Source organism: Bos javanicus, chromosome 21 (genome assembly GCF_032452875.1).
Source record: "Bos javanicus breed banteng chromosome 21, ARS-OSU_banteng_1.0, whole genome shotgun sequence".
Classification (NCBI taxonomy): domain Eukaryota; kingdom Metazoa; phylum Chordata; class Mammalia; order Artiodactyla; family Bovidae; genus Bos; species Bos javanicus.
The window spans coordinates 28,608,174-28,635,218 of NC_083888.1; the positions used below are offsets into that span (position 1 = coordinate 28,608,174).

At 52.9% G+C, this 27,045-nt stretch overlaps 1 protein-coding gene across 4 annotated transcripts in view; it reads left to right on the plus strand.

The window, feature by feature from the left end:
- The window catches only part of PCSK6 (proprotein convertase subtilisin/kexin type 6), a 209,848-nt gene that overhangs the window by 83,776 nt on the left and 99,027 nt on the right, over nt 1-27,045 (plus strand). For 3 of the 4 annotated variants that reach the window (XM_061394654.1, XM_061394652.1, XM_061394653.1), the window contains 5 exons: nt 6,238-6,342; nt 20,240-20,350; nt 20,807-20,950; nt 23,171-23,247; nt 25,043-25,131. In XM_061394654.1, the coding sequence (XP_061250638.1) occupies nt 6,331-6,342; nt 20,240-20,350; nt 20,807-20,950; nt 23,171-23,247; nt 25,043-25,131 (433 nt within the window). In that variant the 5' untranslated portion in view covers nt 6,238-6,330. Of the gene's footprint in view, nt 1-4,195; nt 4,251-6,237; nt 6,343-20,239; nt 20,351-20,806; nt 20,951-23,170; nt 23,248-25,042; nt 25,132-27,045 lie in introns of those variants that run through there. The other variant, XM_061394655.1, reaches the window with a different exon arrangement.

A 27,045-nucleotide genomic window follows, 5' to 3' on the forward strand; every position in this document is an offset into this window, starting at 1 on the left:
CCTGTTTTCCATCTGTATTTTGCACCAAGGGCATGTGGAACTAGGTTTCTAAAGTGCCTCATGGAGGGTCCCAGTTGGGAACCACATCCGGCTCTTCACTGTGGGTTCTTTGATCCCATTTCTTCCAGTGTTCTGGCTTAGAATACTTAGCCAGGGTTTTGATGTTACCAATTTTATCAACTAATGTGTATAATTACATACCAGTGTTGAGTGAAGAGATGTGGACCTCGCACACTCAGCAGATTGTTCATTTTCTGGCGAGTGCAGTAGGCTAAGAGAACAGCTCTGATTAACCCATTGTGGAAATAACACAGATGAGAAAAAGAAAAGCATTTACAAAAATTTTATGTTGTGACCAACACCTACCCACCCCTGCCAGAATAAAAAAAACTTAAAAAACACCTCATAGACTGGAGATTGGATTCACTGAGGCAGAGTGGATTGAGGTTCTGGGGGCTCAGTGCCAGCAAGGGCTGGTCAGCAGCTGGAGAGAATGGGAGGAGAGGAAGAAGAGAAGACTGCCTGGGCACTTGGGCAGCAGGGTTCTGCAGCAGCCACTGCCCCCGGGTCAGTCGAGCAGGTGGCTCAGCCACCAGCCAGGGAGGTGGTGTGCAGAGCATGGGCAGGCATGGCGGCTGGGGCACAGTGTCCAGGACAGCGGGACTGTGGAGCTGGGACAAGTGCCCACGTTAATGTCAGTGCAGAAATCAAGTGAAAATAAGGGCCTCTTCTTACCCATGGGGTTGCCCTGCACTTATGATGTCTTTTGTGCCCCCTGCCCCCGCCACTTCTCTGTCTGCTCTTCTGACTCCACCTCTTATTGGTCTGACCCTGAGGCTGTACCAGTAGTGCTGCAGTGATCCTGAGCCCTAACCCGTGTGCCTCTGTATCATTCAGTGTGAGGTTGTCGCCTGTCTGGGCACAGTGGGGAGAGTCTGAACGTAATGCTGTGCTTAGCCCCCTTGGCTTCAATTTTCCCATCTGTGAAGTGGGGCCATCTCTGTGGCTCTTCCCTGACCCCTGCCTGTGAGGCCAGGGGCAGTCAAGTGTCCATATGTTTACCCCAGCCAGTGGCCACATCCCCAGTGTCTTGCTCTCCTGTCCTCCTATTTCATGAAGGCCCTGGTGAGCTTGAGGGACAGTGCCCTGAGCGGGAGGGCGTAATCCGGGTGGGGAAGGTCACTGAGTGGGGGGGTGGGGTGCGAGTCAAGGGGCAGGAAACAGCCACGTGGTAAATGCCACATCATCCATGCTGGGCCACGTCCCACTTCAGGCAGGGACATGAAGGGAAGCAGAGCTTCCCGCTCTGCTAGCTCTTGATCCTTTCTGACCTTCTTCCCATCTTGGAAACCTCATACTCCCAACCAGTCCTGATCCTGGGGAGGGTGAGTCAGATGGGAGTGACCGGGTCACTGGACAAGGATGGTGCCTGGAGAGGAGGCAGCTCCGTGACTAGATAAGATGCTGAAGGCGCTGACCTCCTAAGCAGAACCCCTCGGTATGGGGACTGGTGGTCTGGCCTCAGACTGGTGGACCCCCACCCCAGACACGCCCTGCAGCAAATGCTAGAGTTGCAGGTTGGCAGGCCTTCTCTGTAAGGTCTGCACATGGCCTGTTTTAGGCGAGGGGGCAAAGGGTCCCTGTGGCAGCCACTGGGCTCGGCATCACAGTGTGGGGGCAGCTGTGGACAGGATCCCCAGGGAAGCTTTACTTACAGAAACAAGAGCTGTGTGTACATCCTAGGATGGAAAGCAGGGTCACCAACAGACACGGCACACTTCACTCAGCGCAGTCAGGAGGTGGAAGCAGCTCAAGTGCCCATCAGTGGGCTAATAGACAAGCGATGATGGCATATGCCCACCATAGAGTGTGGTTCAGCCTGAAAGACAGAGGGAGTTCTGACACCTGTGGCAACAGGGGTGAACGTGGACATCATGGTAGGGCAGCAAACCCGTCACAGAAGAGCCAGTGGCTCCCCTGAGACAGCCAGAGTTGTCAGGTTCACAGAGACAGAGCAGATATTCTGTGCCCTGTCTACTCTCTGTTTGCCTGTTCGCAAACCTTTCATCTCGAGGAAGGACAGTTTCTGCTCCCCATGCCCGCACACTGCTCCAGGAGGGCCCAGAGGGTGGGAGTTCACATGTAATGGAGGCAGGGTTTCAGTTTGGGAAGATGAGAAGGTTCCCAAGATGATGATGGTGATGATTGCATGACAGTGTGAATGTGCCTGGTGTCCTGAACTATAGATACTTAAACACTGTGACAGTGGTAAACATTATGTCTGTTCTGTGTGCTGAGTCACTCAGTCATGTCCAACTCTTTGCAACCCCATGGACTGTGGCCCACCAGGCTCCTCTGTCCATGGGATTCTTCACACGAGAATACTGGAGTGGGTTGCCATTTCCTCCTCCAGGGGATCTTCCCGACCCAGGGATCGAACCTGTGTTTCTTACGTCTCCCACATTGGCAGGTGGATTCTTTACCAGTAGCACCACCTGGAAAGCCCTCTGTCTGTTTTACCACAATTTAAAAAGCTAACACAATAAGCAGGAGATAGATCATTTGCCTGTTCTCCGTCCTCTGCCCGCTGCCGCCCTTGAGTGGGTCAAGACGTGGTTGACCACATGGCGCGTCCTTGGGCTTCAGGATGTCACGTCCATCCAGATGAGGGTGGTGCCAGGGCCTCTCCCAGTGTCAGGACTCCCTCCTCAGCATCTGGCCCTGCCTCCTCCCTCTTCCCTCTTCCTGCCCTCACAGTCTCTCCAGGGTCAGACAGCCTTCTGTCCCATGCCCTGTCTGCCCTCTGTTTGCCTGTTCACAAATCTTTCATCTCAAGGAAGGACAGGTTCTGCTCCATTCACAAATCTTTCATCTCAAGGAAGGACGAGTTCTGCTCCCCATGCCTGCATCCTGCCCCAGGAGGGCCCAGAGGGTATACAGATGCACACAGAACCCTGGGAGGATCTGGGTGGCAACTGTCAGAGTTCCCAATAGCCAGTGACCTGACTCACTCCCCTTTTTCCTGAATCAGATTCCAGCTTCTGCACCTGGTGTTGTCAGGATGGGAGGGTGTCCTTGACTGGTGTCCCCTTCTCCCCTGCACCTTACCCAGACCTTTATCGTCCATACTGGGCTGCACATAAGTTCCCAAAATAGATGTGGCATTGCCCGTTGCTGCCCCCGGGGCAGTTTGTCTGGTCAGCACCATGGGAGCCATCTGTTCTTCCCTGGAATTGCTCAATGGAAATGACTCTCCTCAGTGCAGACCCTCTGAGCCCTGCTCAGGGTGGAGCTGGACAGGGGCAGCGTCACGGGCCTGCACGGCCTGGGGACTGGCCTTTGCAGAAAGGCTGGGCTGCTCTAGGGCCAGATGCTGCCCTGAGTGGCGTCCAGGGCTACCCTGATGCGGGCCTACTTAGGATCTATGAGTGCATGCTCAGTCGTGTCTGCCTCTTTGTGACCCTGTGAACTTTGCGACCCCATGGACTATAGCTCACAAGGCTCCTCTGTCAATGGAATTTTCCAGGCAAGAATACTGGAGTGGTTGCCATTTCCTCCTCCAGGGGATCTTCCCAAACCAGGGATTGAACCTGCGTCTCTTGTGTGTCCTACATTGACAGATGGATTCTTAACCACCTTTCTACCTGAGAAGCCCAGTGCTTATAGTTGGCAGCTCTGAAATTAATCCCTCCCCTTGTCAGCCCATTGGATTCAGCTCTTAGTTTCTCCATGTCCTGAGTGGAAATTGATTTGAACACCTGGAATTAAAAGACCCAAAATTGTGATATATCTCCCAGGGATGGTGGCCACTTGTGGATTAAACATGGCTGTAAGTTAAAGCTGCATTGTTGTTAAATAACAGCTTGGCTTGCTCTAGGAGGAGCCCTTTGACAGACATAACAATTAACTTCAGTGAAAAAGTGAGCAGTTAACTGTAGGAGGAGAAATAAGAGTGCTTCTGTGCAAAACAGGGCAGAAATAATGAGGTTTATGATGGTTGAAAAGATGCTTGAAGTCGAAAATGAACCAAGAGTCATAATTGCAGAAAACCACGTATAGAGCACTTCCTGCCTGCCAGGTACTTTGCTGGCTCTTTGTATATGAAGAGCTGTGCCCGACTCTGTATATGTGTACGTGTGCGTGTATTGTTGTTGTTTAGTCGCTCAGTGGTGTCCAACTCTTTGTGACCCTACAGACTGTAGCCCGCCGGGCTCCTCTGTCCATGGGATTCTCCAGGCAAGAATGCTGAAGTAAGTTGCCATTTCCTTCTCCAGGGGATCTTTCTGACCCAGGGATTGAACCCAGATCTCCCGCACTGGCAGGCGGATGCTTCACCACTGAGCCTCCAGGGAAGTTCGCGTGTGGTGTGTGTGTGTGTATGTGTGGTATATGTGTGATGTGTGTGTATGTACAGTGTATGTGTGGTATGTGCATGCAGTGTATGTGTAGTGTGTGTGTGGTGTATGTGAGGTATGCATGTTTGGTGTGTGTGTATGTGTGTGAGTGTGTGTATAAGTGGTATGTGTATGTGTGTGTGGTGTGTGTATAGTGAGGGGAGAGGGGAGAGGGACTGTCTTGGAACAAACCTTGAAGATAGTAGTTACTGTTCTCAGAAGGAGACTAAGAGAGGGTCTGAAGCCCAGATTCCGCAGCAGGTAAAGCTGAGTCAGGGTGTATCCCAGGCCCAGGGAGGGTTTGGAGGAGCCAGGGTGAGAATTCCAGCTCCTAATACAGCCAGGATTTCCTGAACAGCAACTGTGTTCAAGGCACTAAATTAGGCAGACACCATATAGACTCTTAACTGGCTAACCTTCATAGCTGTCATGGTGTTCGCTGTTCTGTGCTTGAAAACAACTGAAACACCCTGGAGCAAGCTTGAGCAAACAAGGAGGTTCTTCATTTCAAGGACAAGCGGTGTCTCTGGAAACTGAAAAGCAGGATGCAGCCGGACTGCTGGGTTTTCTGGATATGAGGGTAAAGGGTACAGTCAAGCAGGCTCTCTCTGTAGACACCTGCGCAGTCTTCTTGTGGAAAGATGTGGAAATGGCTGCTCAGCATCTCCATGTCCCTTTAGGTCTCTGCCTGGTCCCGTCCACTGCACTGGACAGATGCAGTGTCTGTGAGCAGGAAGAGGGGCAGCGGAAGGTCATGGTGAATTGGGTGGACATTAGTCCTGCTTAAACAAGTTCTTGGGGTATGTAGTTTTATCCCCACTGTACATGTAAGGAGCTGAGGTTTGCAGGAGGGGAATCTTGCTCAGGATCACAGGATCATGCATGGTGAAGGGAGCGGACAAGGTTTGGATGAGGCCTGTCTGGCTGAAACCAGGCTTGTCACCATGACATCTGACTGCTGCAGAGGACAGTCTGTCTTAAATCCATCCTCTCCTCAGGAGCTGGAAGAGAAACTAGGATGGTTCCGCCTGAGGAGGGCAGCCTGAGAGTTTGTGTAGCATTTGCTCCATCTTCAGTGACAAGGCTCTGCTCAGGGCTCGTGCCCAGCCAGCTGTTTCCAGCAGCCAGTGGAGTTTAGGAGAGGCAGGCCTCCTGAGCACAGTGTCCTGATGCTCCAGGGTTGTGAGACACGAGGCAGGTCGGGGCTGGGATGGCGGGAGGAGGTGCAGGAGCAGCCTACCACGTCCCCTCCAGCCCTCCAGCTGAAATCCACCCTGATAGACCGCTGCTGGCCGAGAGCCGGGACACCCTGGGACTCGGGTGTTCTCAGCTGACCTTTCCGCAGTCCCCAAGCAGATGGGGCTGCGTGTTTGCCTTGGCTCCTTGCTGCACTTGGGAACGGACATTCATTCTTAGATGTCTCAGTGTACCCTGGGGGGCAGAGAGCATGGAGTTTGTTTATAAATGAGTGTTTGGTGTAGACTTAGACCTGACTTGACACGAACTGAGCTGCTTCAGGGATGCTTAACCCAAAATGAACAGGAATTCTTGTCTAAAATAACTTGGCCATGGTAATACAAACTTTAAATGATACAAACTCACTGCAAGATCTGGGGAGCATGTACTTCATCGGAAATACCACCTAGTGTTTATCCAGAAAGGGGTCTCCGAGTTGACATTCACAGACCTAGAATCTGTGGCAGGGATGTGAGCGGGGGAGTGTCATGGAGGGTGATCTCGCTCTGGGGGCAGGATGGGTCTCTCAGAGGAGGGGGAGGTGTTCTGAGAGGCAGGGTTTGGTGAGACCATACTGATTGGTGGTATCCTGCTTCTTGTTTTGCAGATTGGAAACCTGGACGATTACTACCACTTTTATCACAGCAAAACCTTTAAGAGGTCCACCTTGAGCAGCAGAGGCCCTCACACCTTCCTCAGGATGGACCCCCAGGTACAGCTCCGCTCCCTGGGCAGATGCTGTCTGAGGACCTAGAGTGTCGTGTGTGGGTTGTTTGTGTCTCTGGTTCTGAAAATGCCCAAGTCTGAATTTTAATGAGCTTCTCCATGACCCTAAGTTTTCCTCTCTGAACAAAACAAAACAGATGTGCAGCTACATATCAGAGCGTTTCAAAACTCCAAATATTTGGGTCCTTAGTAAGACTTGAGAATTTAAATTCTTGACTTCTGTTTGAAACAACAATCAAATGACTATAGGGCTATCATTTTAAATCTTTAAAATTCAACAAAACACATAGTAATTAGCGGAGATAAATGTGTGCATCTTACCCATAAAGGCTATGGAATTCAAACTGTCGTTTTAATAATGAAATTAGAGTTTGGATAGGCAGGTGTTTTTGTGGTTGTCATAACACATATCTTAATGGTTACCATGAACTTGAAAACTTGGGCAGTGAACGTAGCTTTTTCTTTAAAAATCCCTGTGATCTTTGAGATGAAAACAGATGTAATTTGAAAAGAGGCTAATAACGTTTTTAGTATAATTCTTATTTATCAGTGGTTAATCATACTTTCTACATAGATTTGAGATTAATATTTGACTCATGGGTCAGCAGATACTTGGTAAGATTAAAGATGTAAGATGGCCAAGTGAGCCTTTGATGGCCTCATTCATTCACCAGGTGATTTTGGAATACCTGCTGTGTGTCCCTGTATGTCCATATCAGGGCCATTGGAGTGGACGGTGGGGCTGACAGTCTATAGAAATACACATGATATGTCACAGGGCATTGAGAGCTACAAGGGATGGTGAAGTGCAAGTGACAAGAAGTTACGGCCACAACAAACAAATGAGGCCATTGGTAAACTGTAGTTTTAGAACATGGAAATCACCCTCTCCTAAAAGCAGTGTGCAGAGTGTTCATTTAGACTCCCAAGCAGGTATGGGGTGTTCCTGCAGGGATCCCCAGAGAACGTGGATAGTAAAGTTTCTGCAGAGAAGCTGGCCGTGGTGGTGTCCCAAGCACCACCCCCCACCTCACCCCACCCCCACCACCCCGCCACCATCGTGGCTCCTCTTGTGTTGATGGGAGAGATGGTTTGTCCTGGGAATGCTTCTCCGGTTACAACTTTGTGATTTCTGGTTTCAAGAGCATGGGGAAGTCATCCCAGTGCATGAGCCAGCCCATCCACAAGCTGGGCTCTGATAAGGTGGACACACAGTGCATGGTTCTGAGTTCACTTTATGGGTGGGTACGAGGATGGTCGGATGCATGGTGGGTGGGTGGACAAACAGAAGGAGATAGAATCAAACACTGTGCTAATCCCATTCTTCCCTCACAGCTAAGAGGAAGTTTGTGTTTATGAAGGGCACCTTATGTGCCTCCTCCCACCCGGTGTGTGTGTTCACACCACAGAGCTGGAAGGACACTTTTCACAGGGGCTGGTGCATTTTTTTTCCTCTCAGAAGCGAAGCCAGGTGGTAGTGGCTAAGTCGCACAGGACGGGCCATTGGAGAAGAGTGAGCAGACCCCATGTCACCATAGGGCTGAGTGCAGAGTGCATGGCCACCACAAAGACACATGGGGGTCCTTGCAGCTGGTGGTGGGGGCAGTGCTGAGGTTCGCAGGGGCTCCTCACCTGTCTAAGCTCAGAAGGGAGTTGCTGCCGTGCCCTCCACAGTTTTTCTTAAGCACGCAGAGGTCTGTCTTGTGAGAACAGCATGCTTGTTTGGAGTTACTGTTCCCACAGGGAGAGTCAAAGCGAAGGGATGCTGTTTGCATGGGGGACATCCCCCCCCATAGAGATGTGCATGAGAACAGGATGGGATGGTAGGATTCTTTGTCATTTATTTATTTGGCTACATGTCTTTTATTTATTTTAAATAATTTATTTGGCTGCATCTGGTGTTAGTTGCAGCACGCAGACTCTCTAGTTGTGGTGAGTGGGCTCAGTAGTTGCAGTGTCTGGGCTCTCCAGTTACAGCACTTGGGCTCTGGAGCATGTGGAATCTTAGATCCCCAACATGGGATGGAAACCTTGTCTCTGGCATTGCAAGGCAGATTCTTGCAGGGCTGTCCCTGGTTGGGAAGTTTCTTGATTCCCTTTCTCCTGCCCAACAGGATGCTTGGCCTCCCCACCACCAATAGCAATGGATCAGAGGCCAGACAAGAGATTTAGGCGAGACTTTATTGGGGCCCCTGCTGCAGCAGAGAGAGCAGGAACAAACAACAGGCTCCCTTGCTTGCTTGCTTCCCGATGTGGGTGGGGTGGGGGGAGGTGGTTCCTTATATGGGGTGAGGGTCAGGGTGTGTTCAGGGTCAGGCTGGAGGGGTGGCTTAGGTGGTCCTCCCGCCCCTTTGGTGGTGTTGAGTGCAGGGGGCATGTGCAGTCCCCTGCTTCTGTTCCAGGCTCTTCAGAAGTGGCAGCTGGGTTTTTAGTCTTTTTGTATCTTGTCTGGAATTTCCCCCAACTGTGCATGCATGCAGTTACTTTTAGTCCCATACACTTTCTCTGTATCTTATTGCTGGAGGAGAGGTTTGTGCAGGTACAAGCACCTCAGTGAAGGGCCCCAGGCCTCTGCCTGTCTCATTTCCGAGGAATTTTGGAGAACTAAGTGGCTTCTCAATTGTTAAAACTATGGCAGAAGTGAAATAGGAGATGTAACCTGTGTTTTGGCATGGGGGTGGGTGGGTAGGGGGATTCACTCTTTTCTAGTGTCTAAATTGTAAACCTTTTAAAGGTATTCAACTCAACTGTTCCACCCTTCCTTTCAGAATTACTAACTGTGCACCTGCTGAGTGTGACCCTGTGTCCAGGAACGCAGAGATGCCCACCTGGTGGTCCTCTTGCCTGTGGCCCCAGCAGGGCCAGACATGGGGCCTGGCTGTGAGGCTGCAGGAGACAGCTGGGCAGGACTTGGGGCGGGCCCCAGCTGGCTCCTCTTTGGCATCTGTGGTGATGGGCTTGTGCCGTGTGGGTGGGTTCCAGGCACTGCATTCACTCTGGGTCTGCGGGCAGGGGCTCCCGGTGATCAGTTGTGGCCTCGAAGAAGAGGGGAGGAACTCCCACAGGCAGTGCCAGTTAACTTTTTTCAAATTAAAAATCCTTTTTATGCAGAGCTTCTTAATCAGCTCCTGGCAGAGCTGCTGTGGGAGCATCCTGCCAACAGAGGAGAGAAAAGGTAAACAGCCGCGCATTCCAGTGCCCGCAAGGCCCACGTGATTGCGATTGTTTCCCACAGTTCTCATTAAATATTTAGCCCCAGGGAGAGCATATAGACAATGGAACCAATGTCAAATTCAGAATCGCAACTGAAACGCCTCCGTTGAAATCAGTCTAGTTTTAATGCAAACCAAATCAATTAGCTGTCAGTCTGACTAATATTTACTCTACCAAGTCATTGTAATGAAATATCAGGTAAAATTAGCTATTTACAGAGATGTTTAGTGTTATCTTTTCCTGCAGTGCACTAGGATGCTTTCCCAAATTAGCGAAGTGTTTTGTGACACCTTCGCGATCAGAGAGTTGTGTAATTAATATTAAAAAAAGAAAAAGATGATTTAATACTATCCAGCGTCATTGGAATGCAGTTGCCATTGTGTTTGAATGACCAAACTGGAGATGAATGTTATAGGGCTTAGGATAAAGTTCAATCGAATGCAGATGGTATTTTATTTTAATTAGCTCCAGTCCCTATTGTATACAATTGCTTTGATAAGTGATGGAATTTAAAGCTCACCCCTACTTCGCCTAAAAGCTGATACAGCGTACATTTGTTAAACAGAACCGAACAGAACACCAGCGGGAGGGAAGATTGAAGACTTCAGTCACATGCACGCACATTCTTTAGGCATCTCTGCCCTGACCCTGTACCAGCGTCGTGCAGTTGTTGTCCCTAATCACCTTTACTTGGTGTTTTAAACCGCCTTTGAAAAGGGTCATTTTGCTCGAAGAGCCTGGTGGGCCAGCCCTCTCTCTTCTTGGGAGAACAGCCAGCCTGCTCTCCGGGTGCGGTATCAGTCGCTGGGTTTCTCCAAAGGGCTGTCATTTAAGCCAACTGAAAGCATTTGTTTTTAACTTGTTCTTTCGCCAAGAGTCTGGAGCAGGGTGGATGTTACAGAAGCACCAGCCAATAGCTGTAAGGGCTCCCAAATGTTTTAAAAATTACTTGCTCTGACTAGGTTCCAAGCTGGCTGATAGTTGGATGTTGAGTCTTCCAAGCCTTACATTTTAGAGTGGTGACTCTGGCTCAGCCCTCCCACTGTGTGCTCAGCCAGATCAATGACGGAAATGGAAGGATAAAGATGTTGTCAGGGGCCCTCAGTGGCTCCTCATGGAGTGGTGGGAGGCTTCGGGTTGACTCTCTGCTCCAGCCTTTCAGCGCCTGGGAGCTGGGAAGTGATTTCCAGGGCCAGGGTGGGCATGCTGTTTGTGGGACAGGACTTTGCCCCAGAGCTTCATCAGCTTCAGGTTCTCCTCCAGCAGTGATGCAACACTGAAGCTGATCTTTCCATTAACCACAGAGGGACTTTTATCTGAGTTTTGTGTGCTAGAGCCACTGGGTGTGCAAACAAACAGAAAGTTCCTGGCAAATACCAGCATGTGGACAGGAAGTGGCTGCATTGATTTGGGGGTTGATGAACTGTGGGATGGGATGGGTTGGACTGGGGAGTGGGGTGGACTGCCACACACAGCCCGATGGGTCCGCCCATGTGGGGTGGGGAGGCCTTCAGCTGTCTGCACACTTCAGCACAACCCCGCTGGGTCTAGTGGACTCTGGCTGCTATGAACTGGCAAACAGAATTTTCAAATAGGCTTTAAAAGATGGTGCTCTATGATTTCACCAGCAGGCTCACACTTCCACTTATATGCCTCAAAAAGTCCCACAGTCCCACTTACATGCCTCCAAGAGTCCTACAGTCACCGTGTCCCAAAGCTGAGTAATGTTCCAACCACAGCTCTGTCTCAGAGAGAAGCTGCGCCTCCCCCACTCTCGTTCCTCCACCTGGGCAGCCCCATCCTGGCCTTGTCCTGCGTCCCCACCTGCACCCCTACCCCAGCCCTGTCCTCTGTTGCCTGGATGCCGCACAGCCCCTTTCACTGGCCAGCTGTGGGCATCCTTGCCCAGCCCTTGTTGTGGTGCTGTCGCCCTGGGACATCCTGCCCAGGCCCCCTGGTCTGGCCTCCCTGCAGCCAGGCTGGGCTTTGTGATCCTCATCGGATGACATCTTCACTTCCTCCACCAGCCTGTGCACACACTGCCTCCCCTGGTGTCTCCTCAGTCTCAGCCTGTGCGCCCTCCCACTGGGAGCTGGCTCAGGGCGCTGCTCTAAGTGGTGGGAGGTCCGCACTCTGGGTCTGTGAGGTCCCTGGGACTCCTGGAGCGGAGGGGTCCAGGCTGTCTAGATATTGTCCCAGCATGAAAGCCACAGGGCCAGAGCTCATCCGGCCACGTTTGGAGCTGCCCACTGCTGCAGGGCACGCGCTGTCTTACTGGGCTTGGGAACCCACGGGCATCCTCCTCCCTGGGGTTCCCAGCACTGCGAGCCCATCCAGAGCAGCAGACAGACCCTCAGCCCTAGGTCCTGCTCTTGTTCCTGTAAATCTGTTTCCAGCCGCCCCAGAAACTGCCAGGACCAAGGGCCCAAGCTCGGCAGAGTTTGTGGGAGTGAAGAGGGAATCTTCGTTTGCTGGGAATCTGTTAGTGATCAGGACTGGCACAGGGCTGCTGGGAACTGCAGGTCATTCCCAGGAGGCCTGGGATTCCAGGCCCAGGAGCTGCAGAGAGGTGCGGGGAGAGATGGCTGGGTTCAGATGCAAGTAGCCCATCCTGTGCCTGGGCGGTTGGGGGTTGGGGAGGGTGAGTCACGTTCTCAGGGCCTGGCCACCCTCACTTGCTTTCACTCCCAAGTCCGACAGGCCACCCGGTGAATAGCAGATGGACCCTCAGTGTTTACTGAAGCAGATGTCAATTTTCACAGGGTAGGTTCACATAGCAAGTTGTATCTGTTACTGTTTTCTCATAGACTTCTTTTTATGTGATGACTTTTTTTTTTAACAAGAGTAACTTTACATATTATCCTATTTTTGTCTAATTTATGTTCCCTTGTGGTGGTGGCAATGAGGGAAAAAGGGAACCTTCTTCATGCTGCACAGAGGTTGTGATACTGACCCTGAGGTGAGGGTGGAAATTTCTTGATGAGCTTATGTCAGCTGAGACTGGCCTGCGGTCAGCCCTGGATGTGAGTTCTGGTGCCCAGACTGGCCCAGCACGGGGAGTGAGGACTCCAGACCCCCCCCCATAGTCCATCACCCAGGGATGTTCGAGAAAGGTGTTTCTGGGTCCCCAGGCCTGTGGCTCTGAGGGAGAAATACCCACCAGGATGCTTGGGTCTGGCAGCGTCCCCACTGCCCAGTGATCCTGAGTCCCTGTCATTCGGCTGCCGAATGCCCAACTTCAGAAGTACCTTGTGGTCTTGGTTAAATTGTGACAAAAGCCCTAAAGAGGGCTTTAATTGACCAGACGGCAGAAGCACTGACGTGGGCTGGCTGGGCACCCCTGTCTGGCTGGTGATTCTGGAGTCAGCGCTCCAGCCCCCTGTCCATTTTGTGATCCTCAGGGCACAGGGCAGGTGGGGAGAGCTTCCCCTTTCCTTTCAGGAAAGGGAGAACTCATATAATCAAGGACCCTGACCTCCTGAGTCCGGTCTTGTCTCCTGCATTTGCAGGTGGGTGGTGCCGGCTCATACCAGCGATGAGCAGACACCTCTGGGCCCCTGTCCTTCAGCTTTGACAGGGAGGATTTGGGAGGTGGCCTGTGCTCTGGCCAGCTGAAGGAGTAGAGATGTGCCTGGGTCCCCAGTGGCCTCTGTCCTGTGGGGGGATTGGGGGGGCGGGGAGTTGCGTCTAGGCTGCATTAGATCAGCTTTGAATTTTCTGGTTTGACTTCCTTCTCTTCTGTCTCTTCTACTGCCCAGGCTCTTGGGTTCGCATAGCAGCCTGGCATCTCCTCCCCACCCCACATGGTACCTCAGAGGGCTCAGGTGTCTCCCTGAGACTCTCTCTAAGGAGGCTGGTGCCCTCTGCCCCAGGAGGTCAGCTGGCAGGGGGGGTGTCAGTCCTCTGTCTCCGATCACTCTCCACCTCTGCAAGCTGGCCTCTGTGCTTCTTCTTAACTGTGCCAGAATCACAGGCCTCTTGGAAAGGCTGATGAAGGCTGTGGACACCGTTTCTCTCAGAGGAGGAAAGACACCCTAAGCTCACATCTACACGGCTCTACACACAGCTTCTGGGGCTCCTGGGACTTGAGCCTGCCCCTCCACCCTCCAGGGACCCTGGATGCTGGGCAGGAAGCCCCCACTTGGCAACTGCTCATTTCCTACACATGCAATCCATGGCCTGTCCTCAGAAAAGGAGCACGTCACACACTAAGGTGATGTGCTCTGGTCAGGGAGCGTGGTTTCCTTTCTGTGGGTCCTCACGCCATGAGTTCACATCTCACTGCTTCTCAGCTGGTAGAAAGCTGGCCCAGCACGTGCTGCAACAGGTGTGTGGAGCACTCAGGATTGATGGGACTCGGGATGTGAGCATCCAGGCCTTCACACGCAGGGGCCCCAGACAGGCTGATCTGACCCTCACTACACAGGCTGGAGGCTGAGGCGCAGACGACAGGGTCACAGGTTTACTTTCCCAGCGTGCCTGCCGCTCGCCTCTCTCCTGGAAGAGGCCTTCGGATCTGGGCCCCAGACACTTGGAGTCTGGCCTCTCGTGACTTCCAGAGACTTGCCCTGGTCTGCAGGCATGGCTGGCTCTGTCACAACACACAGGAGAGGGAGTCTCCATCCTTCCCCGGTGACAGAAGGATGCATCCCTCACTTCGAGGACACCAAGGTGGGGAGAGAGGGGAAGGCAGACCAGAACTGTCTCTCTTGCTGTGCATGAACACGGGACCTGAATAGAACTCCATGTCACAGGCTGAGCGTGGGGGCTGTGAGGAGGCAGGCAGCTTGATTCAGTTCCTGCTCTTCCCCTTGAGTTGGTGGAGGTCTGGGAGAGTGGTCACAAGGGTCTCAGAGAAGGGCTGTTGTCCTTCATTCTTTCTCCGAGCAGAGCCCCCAGGGCCCCTTCTGGGCCCCACCAGCTCCTGGTGATGGCTCAGAGCTTCCCTAGCAGGCAGGGCCTGTGGGTGGTGGAGGGCGGTAAGCAGAGCACAGGTGTGCAGTGGCTTTGGGTGGAGTGCAAGGGCTATTCTTGCTCTGGTGGCATTCTTTCATGGGACAAAGTTTCAGAACAGCCCCTTGTCACTTGTTGCACCCGGGACGACCTGCTGGCTGCCTTCTGGCCCAGCAGCCCAAGGGAAGAGGGTATGGGCCTCCTGCCCACACAACACTTGGGCACTGCATGGCCTGATAACTCACAGTTTTCAAGGCCGTTCTAGGGTCCTGCTCATTTACATGACCTCTTTCTCAGCATCTTTTAAGTTTACCTCCTCTCAAGTGCAGAGTGACATTTAGCGGATGCCAGATTTTAACTTGACTTCTTAAGAAGAGAGCTGGAGGAGGTGTTGTCTCCCGAAGTACGCACTGCTCTTCACCTCATCTTGAGAAGATGGTAAAGTCTCATGATGAAAATGTTTAACAGGAAACATGCAGAAAATGGATAAAAGAAAAAGTCAGAGTGATGTTTCAGCTTCAAAATATGACTGAAGAAATGAAAATGCTTTACACGGGTTATAAAGGCTTGCCCAGACAATATAACCTGTGCTGAGCTGGGCTCAAATGCGGCAAACCCAAAGCACCAGTCTTCCGCACAGAGTCCACACTGCTCCCCTGGTGGTCATGGAGACCCAGTCGCGCGCTCTGCTCCACAGTGGTTTCGAAAGTCTGTCTATGGCTATATTTGAATCTAAAGCTTATTCATTTAATGTCATTCCTTCATTCAGAGAGCATTTAGTGAACTCCTACTGTATGCCTCACATCGCCTGGCACACACAAGTACAGTGGTGAGCGAAATGCAGCCCTGGCTTCACATAGGCCAGTGGGGAGCAGAGGGTGGTCATAAAGACCTGGACATGTCCAGCCAGAGCTGTGGGCGGTGCTGGACAAGCCAGATCAGGGGAGCCCCAGCCCCAGAAGACATGCTTCCCTTTTCAGCATCAGGGGTCGTTTTGCCATTTAAGGAAGACAGAGGACAAGGACCCTGTTACAGGCTGAGAGCTGGAGAGACTCGCATGACCAAGGCACATCCTTCCCTCCTGGGGAGCAGGGTGGTGGCTCCTGAAGAGTCCGTGTCCACGTCCTCCATGTCAGCAGTGTCACTGCACAGACACGCTCAGGGCACAGGAGCCTGGTGGCCCACCCCGGCTGGCCCAGGTATCAGGGCACGGTTCCCTGGTGAGGACGGTAGAGAGGAACACAGTGAAGAGGCACCCACCATGCAACCAGGCCTGCGGGCTGGAGGCCAGGCCAGAGGGGCCCTGGGCAGGGGTCAGACTGTGCCAGGTGTCAGTCATGGAGCAGGGACCCTCCAAGAGTCATGTGACCTCCAGATGCTGGGGGCATGGCAGCCACGATGAGCTGTGGGTGATGGGGTCCTGATGCCTTTAGGAGACTCTTGTGTTGGAGAGGATCCCTGCTTTGTCCTGACTTGGGGGGTTGAGGGGAGACAGTGGGTTTTAGTGCCACTGATTTAGGAGAATCAGGCAGTGAGAGGGCCCTGGGTGAGCGGGCAGGACCCACTTTTGGGGCAACTTTAGTTTGAGAGGACAGCAGGGGCAGGTGTCCAGGGCCCAGTGATGTGCAGGGAAGGGCGGTTAGGGTGGGGGCTCCAGCCAGAGCTGGTAGCAGTGGGCACCCTGGGATGGCCCCTCTGTTTTGGTGAAGTCCCCACGCCAGCGCCCCTGCTACAGCCCTCAGCCCCTCCTCTGGGGGCTCCAGGTCTGATGTTAGGTAGGACAGCCTCATGAATTCTCAGACATGTAACACCTCAGCCCTGATCAAGGCTGTGATCCCAGGATGGCCATAGCAAGTGACCACCAACTGGGGGCTTCAGACACCAGAAGCATATTGTCTCAGAGCTCCAGAGCTATGGTACTGGCAGATGTGGTCCCGCTGGGGGGTCCTGCCTTGCCACCTGCAGCTCCTGGCAGGTCAAGGTGCTCCTGGAGCTGTTTTCTTCCCAAGGCCTCACTTTCCTTGGTCTTAGTCTCCCCCTGCCTGTCCCTTGTCAGGATGCTTGTCGTGGGATTCAGGGTACAACCAGATAATCCAGCATGACCTCGTCTTCAGAGCCTTAGCTGATTACAGTTGCAGAGACCCTCTTCCTGAATCAGGCCACGTTCCCCCCATTCTGGGTGAGTGAAAGCACCTTTGGGAGGCCGCAATCAACTCCCTGTGAAACCTAATGAGAGTTATGGAGAGCCAACAGGGACTTTCTTGTCTCTTCCTTCCTTCACAGACCTGAAGGTTTTTCAGAGCGATCAGTTCTCTTCCTAAGAAGGCTGGGGCCCCACCCAACAGCTCAGCTCTCACCCTGCACACAATTGCCACATGTGTATCTTAATGTGACCCAGGCCGCGGATCTGCAGTCTTCCCTGAGTATATACCCTTGGCCTTGACAGGTAGCCAGAGTGCACCACAGTCTCTCCTGCCATCTTCACCAAAAGGTCTGAGCACCTAGAAGTTCTGAGGGCCCTAGTGAGCCAACCAGAAGTGAAACTGCCATGTAAAATGGGCAGGCTGCCAGCAGAACAGGACAACTTTCCCTGTGCTCCGGCCTCTCGGGGCAGGAAGAGCTCACGATCAGCCCCGACCCAGCCCGACTCGCCATCATCACCAGCTCACCGCCTGTGTTCCTTCCTCTTCAGTGGTTTGGGAAAAGTTTCAGAAGGCTCCCCTTATAGTTGGTAAAGAATCCGCCTGCAATGCAGGAGACCCTGGTTCGATTTCTGGATCAGGAAGATCCACTGGAGAAGGGATAGGTTACCCACTCCAGTATTCTTGGGCTTCCCTTGTGGCTCAGCTGGTAAAGAATCCACCCAAAATGCAGGAGACCTGGGTTCAATCCCTTGGTTGGGAAGATCCCCTGGAGAAGAGAAAGGCTACCCACTCCAGCATTCTGGCCTGGAGAATTCCAGGGACTGTATACAGCCCATGGGGTCACAAAGAGTCGGACATGACTGAGGGACTTTCACTTCAGAAGGATGTGTGTTATCTCTTAAGTGTTTGCTAGAACTCACCTGTGAAGCCATCTGGTCCTGGACCTTCGGATGTTGGGAGTTTTTTCATCATGGTTTCAGTCTCAGCAACTGTGGCTGGTCTGCTCTGGCTCGTTTCCGAGCTCTGCGCAGGAATTGGTTCCACAGACGACATGTCCTTAGGGTCCTGAACTGTGTGTTCTTTTGTCATGAACAGCCTTACTGTTCACGATGAGGTGCCCCCTGGGAAAGCCACAGTTTCAGGCACTTGGCTGGGGATCACCGGCACCCCTGACCCTCCTGGAAAGGTCCACTGGCTCTGGGTTCCAGCCTGAGGGGCCCCTGAAGCAGAGCTCTGTGTCTGAGTGGAGGTGTATGTATGTGTGGGGGGGCGGGGAGGGGCTGGTCCTGGGTGGGAATCAGTGGTGTTTACACTCATGCTCATGACCAGAACCAGCAGTGGACACACTGGAGACAGTGCAGCGTTATTGAGCAGGCCACTGAGTAAGGGGCCATGGGGCCATGCTCCCCAGAGACACAAGGGCCAGTCTGGAAAATGGCAGGAGGATGGAATGCAGGAACCCTCTGCCCTTTCCTGGAGCCGGGTGAGAAGCAGGGCTGTGGCTGGGGCCTGGAGAAGGGAGATGCGGATTGGCCCTGACCAGGTGACCATGGGCTGAGTCAGCCTCTGTGCCTGGCATCTGGGAGTTCGTGTGTGCAGGCCTGGCGAGTGATTTGTTGTATCCAGGTCCATTGGCCTGACAGTGCCTGACAGCTGTCAGTGTCCTGCAGTGACCTGTCCCGGGGGAGAAAGCTGCCCCAGACCATGCCATAGGGACAGCCCCCAGCTGTCACCTCCACCCAAATTATGTGTCAACTGGGTTCTTAGCCAGAGTGCAGCAGCCACTGAGACCAGGAGCCCTTACTGCCTTATCCCACAGGGGGATTGTTCTGTGACTGGTGGCACTGTGCCCTCCATCACCTGCCTGATTTTCAGGAGCCACCCAGTTGGCCTTGGGAGAGGAAGGTCCCCCTCCTTTGTGATGGGAAGTGCAGCCTGGTGGGTAGTGAGTTGGCTGAGCTGGTGGGCCCAGAGCATCCCATCCCAGGAGCTTGAGCTGTCTGTGGGGTACGACCACTGTACTTACAGCACACAGCCCAGCCAATTAGGGCATAGGGTCTTAGGCATTTTATACCGAGTTAAAGCTTCTTGGTTCAGGTAGTAATACTTTGGGAAGTCTCACAATGCCTTAAGAGGGTGTTATGAGCAGAATATTTCACTGTGCTATTTTACTTGCCATGCCCATGTCTCCTGCATCTCCTGAATTGGAATGCAGGTTCTTTACCGCTAAACCTTCCCTGGTGACATTTGCTTCTGAGCATGTTGTCCTTGGAGATCAGGGTCACCCTTAACTGTGGGGCTGTTGCACTCTCCTCGCTCAGGTGCCTGTGGGGAGGTCAAAGCTGAGGTCTGAGGGGAGCTGCTTGGCCCTTGACCTTTGTGCCTCCATCCCCCTGGGGTCACCAGCCTTGGCCTAACCTCCAAGTCACCCAGCCCCCCATGCCCAAGGCTCCATCCTTGTCTTCCTCCCCTACTTTCCCTGCCCTTGGCCACCTGTCTGCCTCACTCTGGGCTGCCTAGTGGGAGTCCTCGACTGGAGCACCAACTTCTGAGAGCAGGGCTGGGTGTCCCCATTCTGCCCACTGCAGCCCCTGTGCAGAAGTGAGTCCCAGTGGCAGGAGAATGGGATTGGGAACCCATAGCACCTGGACCGAGAAAACGTTTAGGTTCAGGGCATGGGAGTTCCAGCTCCCTTATCTTTTAAAAGTGAAAAAAAAAACACCTCTTCCACTTTGAAACACACACACACAAACACACACGTGATGACGATACATCCTTGTGCCAGTCACTGATGGCACACTTTATATGCCATCCTTCCTTGTGGTGCCACAGTGATGCCCATTGCACAGGTGATATGAGCAAATTGAGGCCAGGGAGGCTCCCTGCTCGAAGTCACTCCGCTGGTGAGTTTGGGCCCAGATTTGAATCCAAGCAGCCAGGCTCCAAGATTCCTGCTCTTAAGTAACATTTATCCTGCCTCTGAAGCTTTTTTCCCTTGGTTGTGACAGCAGGTCATGCCGATTGAAAGAAGTTTATAAAACCCTAAAAATAATTTTAAAATCTTGAACAAACAGTAAAATCTTAAATGAACGCCATCCAGAAATTGCTATCAGTATTTTGCTGTGTGCCTCCCTAGGTTTTCTCTGCATGTCTGGTACCAGGTCTGCAGTAGTTGCTGTGCTTCCATTATAGGGATCATCATAATTAACCGTGTCCTCCCGATAAACCATTTGACACCTTTTATGCCTCTGCACTCTCCATTCCTGACGTGTATTTCCTTTTAACTAGGGACAAGGGTCACCAGAATACTGGCCATTTCACAAGGTCTCCTTTAGCAGGATGATTTTCCTACTGTTGCGTAAGAGCGGTCCTCTTCCCTTCCATGTAGACTGGTTTTCATCTTTCAAATATGGTTGCTCTGAAGTGAAAATGTCTCCTTGGAATTAACCATCCGAGGCATCTGATAGACCTAGATGTTCATGGAGAAGGATGCCTGGAACACCTGCAAAGCGGCCTTGTGGAACCAGGACATGGCTGCTGAAACAGAGAGTAACTGCATTTCTCCCCTGCTAGGTGAAATGGATCCAGCAACAGGAAGTTAAACGGCGGGTGAAGAGACAGGTGCGAAACGACCCGCAGGCACTTTATTTCAACGATCCCATCTGGTCCAACATGTGGTACATGGTAAGTAGGCCATGGGCCTCTGTCCCCGCCCTGTGTTTCTGAGATGGGTCAGCTCCAGACAGACGGACTTCTTTTGCATGTAGAACCCCTATTTCAGTGCTGTCAGGCACATGCTCTCTTGTGAATCTTTCATTATGTGAGGGTCAGGGTGAAGGGCCCCCGGAGCAGGGGAGGGTGGGCGGCACCTTGAGCCATGGATGGAGCCCCTGAAGGGCGGGAACACCAGGGAGAGCCGTGGGGACATGGCCTGGCTGGGGCAGGAGGGCCTTCCGTGTACACATGGCCAGGTCAGGGCAGGAGAGCGATGCAGCCCTCCTCGATGACTCTTGCTAGGACCAGGAGGAGGAATGGAGGTCCTACCCTGTCCTCCCACTAGCACCACAGCACCTCTGTTGGGCTGGCAGGTCTGTGTCAGGCGTGTCTGTGCTGGGGGCTTTGTGTCTCGTGTGCCTGCAGCACTGTGGTGACAAGAACAGCCGCTGCCGGTCAGATATGAACGTCCAGGCGGCATGGAAGCGGGGCTACACGGGAAAGAACGTGGTGGTCACCATCCTGGATGACGGCATAGAGAGAAACCACCCAGACCTGGCCCCGAACTACGTAAGTGGAATCTTGGTGCTGGCTCCCTGAGACGCTCACCTGCGCTGGTCATTACCTGAGACGACGTACAGCATAACCTGCTTAAGCCCCCCCGCCCTGCCCCATTATGTTACAGTACGGAAACCGAGCTGGCAGTGCTGGTGAGCCCAGCTGCCCAGAGCCAGGGGTGTTTGAGAGGGTTCCCGGGCACTGCTGGGGCCCTGAGGGGCTCAAATGTGTGTGCTTGGGTGTGTGTGTGGGGTGTCCCCTCTGCACACATGTCTGTGTGCCTGTTTACCTTCAGATCGGCGTGTGTGGGGGTTGTGTGTGTGTAATGGTTGTGTGTAGGGACCCTCTGCCTGTTACTCCTCCAATGGTGCAGAGAAAAGAACCTGGCACGTGGTAACTTTTGAGAACTGCCTTCGAGATTCTAAGGCACTTGGGTGCCTCGGTTACATCAGTCATCTCATGTTGGTTGGGTAGATGGTTATGCACCCTTAACGATGTCAGTTTTTTAATTTTATCTTCTTAAAACATTTATTAAAGTAAAGTTGATTTATAATGTATTAATTTTTGCTGTCTGGCAAAGTGACTCAGCTATATATGTGTAAAACATCTTTTCTGTTACGGTTTATCACAGGATATTCAATATAGTTCCCTGTGCTGTGTAGTAGGACCTTGTTATTTATCTACCCTATATATACTAGTTTGCAAAGGATGACAGTTTTGAAGTCAACAATCAGGAGAGCTTTTACAACATGTCTTAAAGGAAGATAGGAGATTATACAGATAATATATAAAGCAAAAACATACATATTAAAAATATAAGATGAAGGGAATTATGAGGCATAGCTAACGCATGGATGAACCGTGAAGACAGTACCTGGGTCACGAAACGACACACACTGATTGTTACTGAAATCGCAAGTCTGTGTGCCCAACACACAGTGAGGCCCATCATATACTAAACATTAGACTTTGGCGCAGAGAAAAGTTTATTATAGGTTCATACAAGCAGATGGGTGGCTCATGCCCTAAGAACCCCAAAGTTACTGAAAGCTTTCAGCGAGGCCCTTTAAAAGCAAAAGGTGAGGGAGGGCCAAGGTTGGTTGTTGCAGACTTCTGTGTGTCAGATCCTTTGTTCCTGAGGTCAGGTGGTCAGGTAATGGTGTTCCTGTAAATCTCTACCAGATGAATGTTATTCTCTGTCCTGTCAAGAAAGCAAGGTCCCAAGGCACAGCTTTCACCCTTCAAGGTCCCAGTCCTGGCTCAGAGGAGACAGGTCTCAGTTGGCAACTCCCTCAGGGCCATGAGGGAGCCAGGCATCCAACCCACTGATCCTCAGGCTGCTTAGGCCGCCCAAATGGGGAGACCAGGTCCCACAGACTGTGACCCAAACAGATGGGCACTGCTAGTTAGGTTGCAGAGACAGGGATGGGGGAGAGGTTCACGGCTGCTTCAAGGCCTGGGGTAAAGTTAGTGGGTGGCCTTGGCAAGGGCTCTGAGGGCCATAGTCTCCAGTCTGCTTCCTGGGCCTCCAGCTCACTGAAGGCTGGGTAAGCTGCAGGGCCTCCAGGAGAAGGCCTGAATCTGCCTCTTACCTCACTCTCCACCTGATGACCACCATGCCACTGACCCTTGACTCAGTCACTGCCACAGTGGTTCCTTGGTGTCAGGTGCTAGTGGTCAGGGCCCACTGTAGCACTGACCAATAGCTGAGCAGCACAAATAATGGTCACTCATTGACAGTCGGCTACTTGTGGGGCCGGGCCCATTGAGGCACCAGAGTAGTGGCTGAGGAGCCCTGTTGCCTAGTAACAGGGAGCAGAGTAATGGCTGCCTGCTAATCCTTCTCTGTTACATGATCTCATGTAGGTGAGGTCCCTGGAGTAGTTGCATTCATAGAGATGGAAAGCAGACGGTGGCTGCCAGGGGCTCAGGAGGGAGGAATTAGGAGTTAGTGTTTAAGAGGTGCAGAGTTTTGCAAGATGAATCCTGTGGATGGATGGTGCTGGCAGCCACACAACTTGTGGATGTACTTAGCACCATTGAGCTGTAAAAATGGTTAGGGTGGTAAATTTTATGTGTATTCACCACATAATTATATATATGTATAATTGTTGTTACAGTAAGAGAGTGCCCGGCTTGTTTCTGTTTGCAGTCGAGGCCTAAAACCAGTTATAAACAGAGTTGTGATACACTGGGCCACTTCTCTTTGGTCACCAAGGTTTCATTTTTTAGGATTCCTACGCGAGCTATGACGTCAATGGCAACGATTACGATCCGTCTCCGCGGTACGATGCCAGCAACGAGAATAAGTACGTCCTGGGTCACCTGCCTGACCCCTACCTGCTTCCTTCTCTGTTGCTGTCCCCACAGATGGTGGAGCCAGCTCACATGGGGACCCTAGGCTGGAGATGGGCCGGGGGCAGCTCTCTGCCTCCTGGTGGGGTCTGGGGCTGACCACCAGGAGCAAACCCCACACCACCTTCCAGGCTCGCAGGCTCAGTGGGTTTGGCCCCTTCCTGTGGGCTGTCACTCTGCTGGTCAGCTGCAGTGGGTGTTGGGCCAGCATTATTCCTGTTTGCAACATTGTCGGAATATCTCATGGTCTGCACAGCCAGCTTTGTCCAGATCACAATGTGTTCTCTCGGACCACTCAGTCAGCACCCAAGCCTTCTTGACCCTGTCTTTGACCTCACAAGGGCAGTGGTGGAGGCCCAAGTGATGCTGGGGCTGGCTGTGTGGCTCTGTGCAAGTGGGGTGACCTTGCTGAGTCTCGGTGTCTTAGAGATGCCTTGTGTCCTGATGCTTCCTCCTCCGAGGGCTGGGCGCGGGGGTGAGATGATGGGTGAGGGACACACCGTTACTGTTCGGTCATTGAGACTTGTGATAGGGGGAGTGGGGGTGGTCTGGAGAGACTGGGGGACTTGGCACCACTGGTAGCAGCCCTGGGGGTGATGTCTAGTTTCCCAAACCTGCCTGGGCGCTCCTGTCCAGTGTCCGGCCAGACCTTCCTCCATCAGCTGGCCCTGTGCATTGGCTCTTCCCCTTCTTCCAAACGTGTTTAGAGGATGGTGGAAGCCCTTTCTTTCTTTCCCCTGCCGACACGAGGCCTTCAAGGTGTGTCCTCAGCGTTCCCTGTTTCAGTCCATTTAATGCTGAGGTTGGAGTCCCAGTGCCCCAACGGAGCCCCGCAGGAAGGCTCAGCCAGTGGAGGCAGTTAGTGGGCTGGCCGCAGTGCTCCCAGCACCTGTGAAGGCCTGGCCTCACCTCCCAGGTGCCCTACCCACTCCATGGCCACCACGCTGGGGCTGCAGGGGTGCAGCGGGCAGGGAGGGACCACCCAGATGCGGCGTGGTGAGTCCCGAGTGGGACCCTGGGCCCATGACTCAGGGACAGCCCCAGCTGCAGGCACACATGGTCCAGAGTGTGGACGGAGGGAGGGCTGCCCCGGGGGCTGACCCTTGGGCTCAGGACTGGCTTTAAAGGTGGTTTTGATTCCAAATCAGTGATTCTCACCTCTGAAGGGCCTTCTCAGAGATGTGTCTGCTGTAGGTGGCAGAGTGGGGTCATTACTGAGGAGAGTGCTGACCTCAGGTCACCTCTTCCTATTCCACCTACTGCTGTTGAGTGTTCCGTGTCCAGCCGTCCTCCTTGCCCTCTGCTGGAATGGCTGTGGAGAGGTGTGTGGGGGGAGGGGTCTGCCCAGGGTGAGCACAGGGTAGGGAGAGGGCTCAGGGGACAGAACCTAAGCCTTTGTTTGTTCTTATTTCATCTCTGCAGCCAGCCCAGCATCTGCACTGTGCTGTTAGTCAGGGGGACGCAGAGCCTGGGGGTGGGATGAGGAGGCCATGGGTGCCCAGCAGAGCCCAAATCTGATACAGGTGCATCACATCTGCAGGGCAGCCTGTGGGGCACATGGATGGCCCAGCAGTGATGGGGAGAAATGGGGGACAGCCTCAGTGTCCCCCAGCTTAGGGACAATGGCTCTTCTCACAGGAGGGTCCTGCCACGGGGGCGCACGGATGGCCCAGCAGTTATGGGGAGGATTGAGGGAGGACCTCAGCGTCCCCAGCTTAGGGTCCTGATTGCCTTCTCTCCTTCCCGCAGACATGGCACTCGCTGTGCAGGAGAAGTCGCCGCCTCCGCCAACAACTCCTACTGCATTGTAGGGGTTGCATACAATGCCAAGATTGGAGGTGAGGCCCAAGTGCACTGCCGAGGGGCTCAGGCTGTCCTGGGTGCAGGGTGCAGTCCCCTGCAGGTCTGGGCAGCTGCACTCCCCATGGCATTAGACCGAGTCGGATCCTGGGCCTCACCTCACACTGCCTGGGGCCTGTAAAGCCTCCGTGGGTGCTAGTGTCTGGCCCCTGAGTCACCGCTGTCAAGCTGACTGCTCCGTGAAGCCGCTGGGTCCTGCTGCTGGCCTTCCCAGGCTTGCCAATCACTCTCCCAGCAGAATTTATGGTTTTCACCTGAGAGGAAGCCTAACCTTGGCCCCAACTCTTGCTGTAGCCTCCTGGCCCACTGTACCTGCCCCTCAGCTTTAGCCAGAGAACATTTGTCACAGTGACCCGCAGACTTGCCTGGTCTCCCCTGTTTGTCTTGGTGGACTTGTAGCATTCACATCACCCCAAAAGCCTCCCTGCCTCCCTTTTGGGTCAGTCCACCCATGACTTACAGTTGCCCACACCCAAATGTGCTTCCGTGGAGGCTCTCGAAGCTGGATGCTCCCGCCTTGTTCTCCAGGGGGTCAGCCTTCCAGGGCCCTGTAGGGAACACTACCTGACCCAGGATATCTCTGGCTCTGTTGTTTATTTTCTCCATTGGAGAGTCAGGCTTCTCTTGTCAGCATGGGGCTTTAAGAGCAGAGAGTCACGCAACTTCCTCTCGCCTCCCTCACCCAAGCCTGGCAGTTGGTCATTTCAGAATGGCAGAGGGTCATTCAGCATGTCCTCTGCAGTGTCTTGTAGGTGCATGCGGCTGAACTGGCACTGAGCAGGTGTGTGCCAGGCCTGAACGGTCCCCAGCCATCCACTTGGCCTCGGGGCACTGCGTGCTCACCTATGGCTCTGGCCCTCAATTTGAAAGTGCTCATGTGCACGCCAGTGGCTGTGCTGGGTGCCTCCTTCCCATGGCATGGCCTTCTCGGCTGCTTTTCCTTTATGAAGGGGCCGTAGCTCCTTCAGCTCTGTGATGAGCAGTGAAGGGTGGGGAGGTTGGGCCAGGGGTTCTATGGGTCACTCAGTCCTTGGGGAGTTTCTTGAGTTTTGAGAAAAGGCTCCCCAGTTTTCAGTTACTGAGGACTCTCCACCTGCCCTGTCCCTGGAAACCTTTGAAGTGGCTGGGACTTGTCAGTCTGTGACATCATTAGCCACCAAGAGCATGTCCTGCAGAGAACACATCAGAGGACTGTCACCTGATCTCACTCCATGGACAGTTCTTTTATGTTGAGATGTGTAAGGTCTCCCTGGAGCCTTTGATGAGTGAAGACCCATGAAAATTCTCCCTGACTGATCTGGGTACCAGTTGAATTCCCACCACCCACTGCCTCTGTGTCCTGGGACAATGGGTGTAAACTCTCTGTGAACATGGGTGGGGTTGCCATGGAGAATGGGTGGGGGTATTGGCATTGACCCAGGGAACCTATGACAGCCGCGTCTCCAGAGCTGCTGCACACAGCATCAGCCTCTCCACCCTCTTCCTGACCCTCCCTCCAAGCCCACCTGGACAGGCAGCCTTCAGGCACCCTAACACAACCTCCCTCTCCACGTGCTGGCACAAAGCAGGGAACTTCTCTGAGACATTCTGATGTTTCCATGAGCTCTACCTTTTTATATCTTTTCTGTTTCTAAAGTTGTTCAAGAGATTAAAGTGTATATCCTAAATTAATTCCAATCTACATGGAGTTAATATTATACAACTTCATGTATAATATATGAACCTAAAACATTACTTGAGTTCACACTTAGTTTCACCTTTTATGCTGTTGTTTTTATGTTTTCATATTTTATAAACCCACTGTTTATTCTTGCTGTAAACAGTTGGCTTGTGAAAAGAAGTATACTTACCTACATGTTTACCCTTCCATATTTTCTAGCTTCAGATTCCTT